This window comes from Medicago truncatula, chromosome 6, assembly GCF_003473485.1.
Source record: "Medicago truncatula cultivar Jemalong A17 chromosome 6, MtrunA17r5.0-ANR, whole genome shotgun sequence".
Taxonomy (NCBI): Eukaryota; Viridiplantae; Streptophyta; class Magnoliopsida; order Fabales; family Fabaceae; genus Medicago; species Medicago truncatula.
The window spans coordinates 30,265,756-30,274,994 of NC_053047.1; the positions used below are offsets into that span (position 1 = coordinate 30,265,756).

The following is a 9,239-nucleotide window of genomic DNA, read 5'->3' on the forward strand; positions in this document are numbered from 1 at the left end:
TTCCGTCACGTTATACGTCAGTGACGACAGCCGCGGTGGTCCCATTATTAATGTATGAGGTGGATCAAATTGTAAAGTTGAAATCTAAAGATAAATAGCATTCAGTTGCGCGCCTAAATAATTTTGATATAATTATTAAGATATGTAGCCCAAGTGAGAGATTGTTGGAATATTTTATTATTTATTATATTCCAATATCATTATGTGGACAAATATCGTAACAATAATTATATTAGCTATTTATCAATTGTGAGCCTTAATTGATTAGTGATCAAATTAAGTAATAAAACTATTAGATTTCTAATTGAATAATTAATTAAATATTTAATTAGTTGATATGGACTTAATGAGTGGATGTCCGGATGACCATTAACGGAATAATGGGAAACCCTAATGGCCAACCAATATAAAAGAGGCTACGGTCCCCAATACACCGTACACGGCAAAACTCTCTCTTCTCCATCTGAAGAGAACTTGAGGCATAAAGGTACCGGTTGAGGAAGAACCAAATCAGCCGCTGCTAACCGTTGATGAAGTTGATGTTTGTTTCAGATCACCTCCTATCTCCTTATCGTTGTTGTTGTTGAGAGGGCTGCCATAAAAGCTTTATTCAGATATTCCTAATACTAATTCTTGATATCCTTGATAAATCAAACATGTCGTAGATCCGTTCATATTTATGTTCAATGTTTTGTTTACTTCCTCTATTAATTTACGATTGTTGATCATGTATTATGAAATCTGTTTTTAATTAAGACCTAAATTTTCAATAGTTATCAATTATTTTCTCTACTATTTCCTCTATTAATAAAGATTAAGGAGTAGTCAAAATGATCAATTCACTCCGTTCTTAGACTTATTGAGGCATTTGATGATTGATTATTCTTTTGTGCTTCTTTCTCAATCCCCAAAATATGTAATTTTGAAAAAAAATGCCTTGACCAAATAAATTCAGTTAGCCTTACTGAAAAGTGCTTCATTATCCTACTAAAGAATAAGTTGCATAGTTTTGTGAGAGTCCATAGGTTGTATAATCATGTGTCCTTGCACCTCAAATATTCATTTAGATTAATGGCATGGTCATGCAGCTTTCTGCACGAGCACGTCAATCCCTCTATTCTCACTATTACCAGGAAGTTATCATTAGCAGGTTCTGTACAATGTAAAAACGTACAAAAGAGCATAGTCAATTTTGTCTGATGAAAATCATTTGATATACTCTAAATTTCTAAGTTTTTATGATGACAAAGATTAGATTTATAATGAATAATTTATTTAGTCATAAAAGGACCTATGATATGGAAATCTGCATCTCTTCCAGAACGTTATGTTAAACATAAGATACACTGAACCTGCAAAGAGATGATCAAGAGAAAAGCAAAGTACAAAAAATCATTTGAGTGAAGTGCTTATGCTTGAAGGATGATATTGAGATACACATTGAATTTATCTGAATTGTAATATGGGACCATCAAAATAAAGCAGGTAAAAGTATCATGCGTTTGGTCAAGTCTCACCGTCTCGGTTACACAGATTCATGACAAGAGAATGAAGAAGGTAATTTTGAAATCATATATATTAAATTCAGACCTTGGCCACACTCATATAAATTAAAAGGGTAGAATTCAGTAAATAGAATGGAGCTAAAGAGACCATATAATGGATTTGTGTTTGCATGTGTTTGAAAAAGAAGTGATGTCCTTGCCTTGCACAAAAATTACTCCTTTTATAGCAAAACATTTGTTTACAAAGAGAAGTAATTGTCAGTTTATTGTCTCTAGTTTGAACCCTCCGGTTCTTGATCTGTTAATTAAAACTTATGCAAAAGCGAGATTAATTGACGCTTCTTTCGATGTCCTTCGGTTTATCGAGTTTCAATGCTTTGCTTCATGTTACACAGATGTGTAATCGATTAGAAACTGTTTGGGAGGTTTATGGTTACATGATTTTGAAGAGAGTTTACCCTAATGTTGCTACTTTCAGGATTATGATTGATGTAAAGAAGGGTTATTACAAAGGAATGTTGCTGCTTTGGATCAGATTGTTGGAAAGCGAAATTCACATTCGTCATTGGTTATTGTTAATTTGAGTTTGATTTTGTGAATGTCAGAAAAGGTGGGAGAAGAAGGGAAGTTATTTAAGTTTTTCTGTTTCTACCTTTTTATGTGAAAAGGTTTTAATCTTGATTGGGTGTTTGTTTGTCTAATGATGACTGTCGCAATGTTCTCTTTTTGTTTTATCTGTTAATGTGTCATTTATTAAATTGAACCTTGTTTGCATTCTAACGATCAATATGCATCTATTTTAGATTATTATTTTTATTCACTTGATGCAAATTAGTGAAATTATTTGTTAATGAGTTTTGTTTTTCTAAGGTGCTCTGAAAAAACGAAGTGTTGTATGCATCGGAGACAATATATGTTTGAAACTTGGCTTACAATGTGGATTGAGCTGATATTTATACACATGCCGTGTAGATGCTTGTCAACATTTTCTATACAATTTTACTCTGTTGAATTTTTTTTTAAGGAAAATTGTATCAAAGATTATGGAGAAATTGTAAACATCTGTCTTCATACAGATCAAGCAGACAAGTTCAAAGCAGAAAGATTATGAAGATCCATTACTCGTCCAATAAGTCTTTTTTTCTTTTCTTTTCTTTTCTTGTGGAATTATTTTCTTTCGTTTGGATTTCAATCAATATTTCCGTACTGGTATGTTTTCATTTTAATTTTAGGAGTGATATGCAATAGGAATTTAATAGCCTTCGCGCAGCAGCCATACATCTTAAACCAGGTGAACAGGGTCCACGATCCACATACGGTGAATACTTGTAGTGTAACCTAAGTATATCTCATGCTTTCTCTTTCAAATCAGAAGCACAATCCGCTTGCATTGCATAAGCTTCGAAACAGCTCCAACCCTCAACATTTCTAAAACAAACTCTTTCGAAGTTGAATTCTACGCCATCCTTGAAATCATCGCTATGTTAGCCAACTTCAAGAATGGTGATTCATTAGGCCTATAATCAATAACCTGAAGACTCAAATTAGCCAACTAGATAAGTTTCTAACAGAGAAAGTCCATACTTAGTGAAACCAGGTAAAGACTAGAAAATGAAGGCAAGGGAAAGACAAGAACATGGCGAGTTGGCTGAGAGTAATAAAAGACGAGGCAACTTCACTTAGTTCTTAGACCTATTAAGGCATTTGATGATGATTATTTGAAAAAATGTCTTGACCAAGATAAAGTCAACAAGCCTTACTCAAGAGTGCTTCATTATCCTACTAATTAAAGAATTTACTTCTGAAGTTTTTCATTTTCCTTGCTCTATTACGGCTTCTTATTTTGCTAAACCTTATTTGATTTTGGTGCATGCATCAACTTAGTACCTTACTCTATTCTCAAGAGATTAGATCCTAGGCCTACTTTTGTCTCATTACAACGTAGGAAGATCCATTACTCCTCCAATAAGTCTTTTTTTTTTTTTCTTTTCTTTTCTTGTGGAATTATTTTCTTTCGTTTGGATTTCAATCAATATATCCTTACTGGTATGTTTTCTTTTTAATTTTAGGAGTGATATGCAATAGGAAATTTAATAGCCTTCGCGCAGCAGCCATACATCTTAAACCAGGTAAACAGGGTCCACGATCCACATACGGTGAATACTTGTAGTGTAACCTAAGTATATCTCTTGCTTTCTCTTTCAAATAAGAAGCACAATCCGCTTGCATTGCATATGCTTCGAAACAGCTCCAACCCTCAACATTTCTAAAACAAACTCTTTCGAAGTTGAATTCTACGCCATCACTGAAATCATCGCTATGTCTGCTGCGTGCCTAAAAAGTTGTTCTCTTCCATCCGCTTCCATGATCCTCGTTCGGCTTCCACCCAACGGGCATGTCTCTATAAGCACATGTAACACTGAATGAATAGCTTGTTTGGAGAAAGTTATGAAGAATTCAATGTTTAAATTTCTTAAAAGGTTTGAATCTACAACATCAATTGTCAACTTCAATAATGGCATAACTTCATTTAGCATCTCGAAATTGTTGTTATCAATGTAAATTTTCAAAATCCAAGTCAACAAATTCATGAAATCCATGTTTTTGCCAACCAAAAGTTTCACCCTGTTGTTGATCGTTGCTTCATTCCACAAAAGACGAGTAATTTTCAAAGCTTCTTCCAAACCAATGGTGTTTCCTTGTTTGAATTTCTTTTTAATGACCATAATCATAGTTTTGGTTACACCTACTTCAACCACGCATGTTCTGTTTCTCTCATTCTGTTTAGCAACTTCAAGAATCTTCTCCATTGATGCTTGAAAGCAATTTGGAAGCTCTAGATTCTTGACAAGTTTTTGGAGATGAATTCTATTTTTAGGAGATTTTGGAGATTGAATTTGATGATCAATGTCTGTCCATACTGTCACAAAGTGGAAAGAGAAAACTATTCATGCATTCCGGATATCTGCATTACTTGAAATATTATTGAATGATCAAGATGTTGTTGAAATGAATTGATATTATGAAATTATGTTGTTGTTGTGATCTGCCTATGCTGCTATTGTTATTTAACTAAGTTGCATGAGTCATTATAAGATGAATAAGATGATGTTGAACATCCAAATTATTGGATATGTATATGAGATGATGATTAAGATGTTTTAGATGATTGAGCCCATGCATTAGCATACATTTGTTGGGGGCTCATGCCCTGGAGTTTTGTACTCACCATGATGGAGCATTTGCTCAAAATAATGTTGGGGGCTTATGCCTTGAAAGTATATTAATACTATAATGTTGGGGGCTCATGCCCTGAATTGGCACCACATGCATATAATAGGTATAAGTTGCATTGTCGCATTGTCGAGTCAAATGATGTTAAGATGTTATGTTATTTGAATAAAGTGATTACATGATATTTTATTATCAAAGATGTTATGATGTTTAAGATGTTTATGTTGTTAATCACGATTGTTGAATTATATTGATTGATATTATTGTTTTGTGAAATCTCACCCCTTCTGCTTGGAAATGTTGCTCTTCGTATGAGTAACTTGCAGGTGATCGAGCGTAGATTGCAGTTGTGCTGTCGTGAGTGGCCTTGCCTCACTGAGTCCTAGGTTGCTCTGATACGTAACCGGATGGGGTTTATGATATGCATGCTTCATTCTTTTACGTGTTCATTTATGATGTTGAACTGAATTTATTTGAGATATTATGATGGGGCCTACGTGCCAAGATAATTTATGATTTTTGAACTTAATTCCGCTGCAGTTTTGTCGATGAAGGATAAATTATTATTTATCTATGTTTTAAGATTTTTAAGAATGTTATATCCCGTTTCATGATGTTTTACTCTGATAATTGTATGAAATTTTTATTTTGGGAAAACGGGGTATTACTATTGGTATCAGAGCAGGTCGGTCCGTCCGGCCAATTTGAAGAGTCGTGTCGAGTCTTAGTAATATTTGTATTACTATCTTATGTTGTTGTTACCTGTTGTGTAGAATCTCAGAAATGGCTAGAAGAAACGATGTTGCGTTAGCTGCTGCACTACAAGCCGTAGCTCAAGCTATGAGGCAACAACCTAATGCGAATGCTGGTGTGAATGTTGAGTCTAGGATGCTTGAGACCTTCATGAGGAATCATCCTCCTACTTTCAAGGGAAGATATGACCCCGATGGAGCCCAGACGTGGCTTAAGGAGATCGAGAGGATTTTCCGTGTTATGCAGTGCACTGAGGTTCAGAAAGTGCGTTTTGGTACACATCAGCTGGCTGAGGAAGCTGATGATTGGTGGGTTAGCCTTCTACCTAACCTAAAGCAAGATGGTGCTGCTGTGACTTGGGTTGTGTTCAGGAGAGCGTTCCTGAGAAGATACTTTCCGGAAGATGTTCGCGGGAAGACAGAAATCGACTTCCTTGAGCTGAAGCAAGGAAAAATGTCCGTGACTGAGTATGCTGCCAAGTTTGTAGAGTTGGCAAAGTTTTATCCGCACTACGCTGTAGAGACTGTTGAGTTCTCAAAGTGCATAAAGTTCGAGAATGGTTTGCGGCCTGATATAAAGAGGGCAATTGGATACCAACAGATCCGAGTTTTTGCTGATTTGGTGAACAGCTGTAAAATCTATGAGGAGGACACCAAAGCTCATTACAAGGTTGTGAATGAGTGGAACACTGAGGGCCAGCAGAGTCGCCCTAAGCCCTATAGTGCCCCTGCTGATAAGGGCAAGCAGAGAATGGTCGATGATAGGCGGCCTAAGAAGAAGGATGCTCCTGCGGAGATTGTCTGTTTCAATTGTGGTGAGAAAGGCCACAAGAGCAATGTTTGTCCAGAGGAGGTAAAGAAATGTTTCCGGTGTGGCAAGAAAAACACAAGAAGGGGGGGGGGGGGGGGTTGAATTGTGTTTTCTTTTTCTCTCTAAAAATACTTCTTCTGATAAAACTTCAGAAGCAGTTTGAGAATGCTTCTGATGAAATGATCAGAAGCAGATAGTCCAGTCCCCCTTGCACTTCCAAGGAGATTTCACTATAATCACAAAGATTACAAATGCTCAATACTCTCTAAGTATGAGACTTCTCAAAAATGCTCAAGCACACACGCAAGAGTCTTCTAATGCTCAAGCACGCAGGCAAGAGGCTTCTGATCAAACAAAAATACAATGAAATTAGTTTGACTTGAACACTTGATATACAATCAGTGGTGTTCACAATACAATACAATAACGACTCTAGACTTTTGAATTTCTAAGATGTATCAAATCAGTGCAGAAATTCAGTGTGCTTTGTAGAATCAAATTGACAGAGTTTTGGCGCTTTTTAACTTGTGTGTCTCTATCTTCTATCTTCAAGTCTTCACTCCTTTATATAGAGGCGTGAAAGAGACGTTGAGATAATTAGCACGTCTAAAGAGTCGTTTGAAATCCTTTGATCATTTACCAATAATCCTTTGCCTGATTTGGGTGTAGTCCTTTGAAGAATTAGCTTCAAATTCATTCCCATCTTGAAGGCACAAATTCTGCAGGCATAGCTGTTGTCTTGTCTTGTAGCGTGGACAAAACAGAGTAGTGGAGGTAGTGGTTGTACACTTGTACTTTGTCAACTCTGTTAACGAAGGAAAAATGCTCAGTGCTATCCAAATGACCGTTGATACCTCCCTTTCAATTCTTCGTTCTTCTTAGATGAGGTTGAAATGAGAAACAGCTACTTTGGATCTTTAGTTTGAATATATGGATTAAATGTAGCTTCTGGTGATGATTTTGCTTCTGATGAAAACCTTGCTTCTGATGACCTTCTGCTTCTGATGAGCTTCTGCTTCTGATGACGTCATCACTTCAGAAGCACTTCAGCTTCAGAAGCACTATAAGCTTCAGACGCAGTTTTCTTCAGATGCTTAGAATTTCTTTTTCTTTCCATTGTTCTTCCAAGACCTATTGAAATTACTTGACTAGCCTTTGGTCCTGTACACTTGAACAATTATTAGCAATAACCAATTGACAATTTTTAATACCTTGTTATCATCAAAACTCATTAAGGTTCATTGTGAAACACATTTTGTTCCAACAATCACCCCCTTTTTGATGATGACAAACAATAGTATTTAAAATGTTCAATTGTTGTTGATCTAATTAATAAGTTGACTACTGGGATAGAGGTTTGTAAGCTCCCCCTGAGTTCTATTCTTATTAATTAAATTTCAATAAAAATACTTATAAAATTTCAGAAGTATTAAAGAAAAGGTTTAGAAGAGGTTCTGAGCAAAGCTCATCAAAAAGTATACTTAATCAAGTTATTATAATGGGGCTCAGAGCCTTAAAATACTATACATCTACTCCCCCTTTTGTCATCAACAAAAAGTAAGTAAAAACAAAAGAAAGAGTTTCAGAGCAACAAAAAGAAAAACCTTAAAATACAGTGTATCAGAGCAAACAACATAAGATGCAGCAAATATTATTAGAGCAAAAGCTTATAAATAGCATGATTCAGAAGCAATGATAAAATATATGATAAGCAAGTCAAAGTACAAAGTCAAAGCAATTATAATACTTAAAACAAAAATCTAAACAAGCAACATATGTGTGCAACTAAGGTTTGGCTAGCTTAGACATCTGTTCCAATAGATATTTAATCTGCTCATCCTTCTTCTGAAGTTGTTCATTCTGTGCTCTCACAAGTCTTCTTTTCAGCCCAGCTTGAATTCTATCAGCCCTTGAAGTGTAATCATCTTCTGGATAAAAAGGAGAGTTGGCTAACAGAGGCACATAATCAAGCTCTTTCACTCTAGCTGCTTCATGCATATCATCCAACATTTTCTTCAGCATTGCAGAGTGAGATGAGACACATTTCGTGCTCAGTTGATCCAGCAGCTCATTAAAACCTTTCTTCAGATCCATCCATTGATCAAGATAGTGAATGGGAGGTACAGGAACTGTTCTGAGAAGAATCAGTGTCTGAATCTCATCACTAAGCCTGATAAGCTGTTCATCTATATACTCAGATTCTAGGATGGTGTCTGGGATGAGTGTTTGAGATGTAGAAGGTTTATTTGAGGCTGTTTGATGGTCAGAAGAGGTTAGGTCAATTATTGGTGGTTCTGGTTGTTGTTGTTGTTCTGTGTTGGTCTGGGGTTGTTCTGTGGTAGTTTGATCTAGGTCAGAAACAGTCTGTTCAGGAACAGTTGGTTCAGGAACAGTTTGTTCTAGGTCAGAAGCAACTTGTTCAGGAACAGTTTGCTCAGGGATGGTTTGAGTTTCTGTTTGGGTTTCTGTTTGTTGGTTTTCCAAAACATTCTTTTCAGGGACTGTCTTAGAGGCCTTTGTGGGTGTAGGTTGCATTTCACCACCTAGATGTCTTTCTAGGTTGTGAAGGGTTGAGGATTCTTGGTGTTGGGGGGTTTCTGAAGTAGTTGCATCTGAAACTACTTCAGAGGCTTTTTGTGGAGATTGATTATTTTGTGGGTTGGTTTCAGGAAATTGTATACTAACAGCTTCTGGAATTTGTGGTTGAAAAAAGTGATCTGGAGGCAAATTGAATTTTTCACAGATTTTTATCCTCTGTTTAGAGAATTCAATTTGTGTCTGCTCACAATCAATTGTTCCATAGGTTGTTAGTTTGGTAGGTTTGCGATTTAGTAGTTTTTCAATGTGTTGACTAAGGGGTTGGTCATCTGATTCAGTGGATGATGATGAGGGTGAAGAAGGAAGTTCAGGAATCTAAGTATTGATATCAGCTTTTAA

At 36.0% G+C, this 9,239-nt stretch overlaps 1 protein-coding gene across 1 annotated transcript; it reads right to left on the reverse strand.

The window, feature by feature from the left end:
* Nucleotides 1-3,799: 3,799 nt before the first annotated feature.
* LOC25497145 (uncharacterized) lies at nt 3,800-4,315 on the reverse strand. The gene has a single exon (XM_013597008.3). The coding sequence runs from the start codon at nt 4,313-4,315 to the stop codon at nt 3,800-3,802; it is 516 nt and encodes a 171-aa protein (XP_013452462.3).
* Between the last annotated feature and the right edge of the window lie 4,924 nt (nt 4,316-9,239).

What these genes read in the sequence shown, in the direction of transcription:
- LOC25497145 (XM_013597008.3), bottom strand. Translation starts at nt 4,315, where the DNA reads ATGGAGAAGATTCTTGAAGTTGCTAAACAGAATGAGAGAAACAGAACA.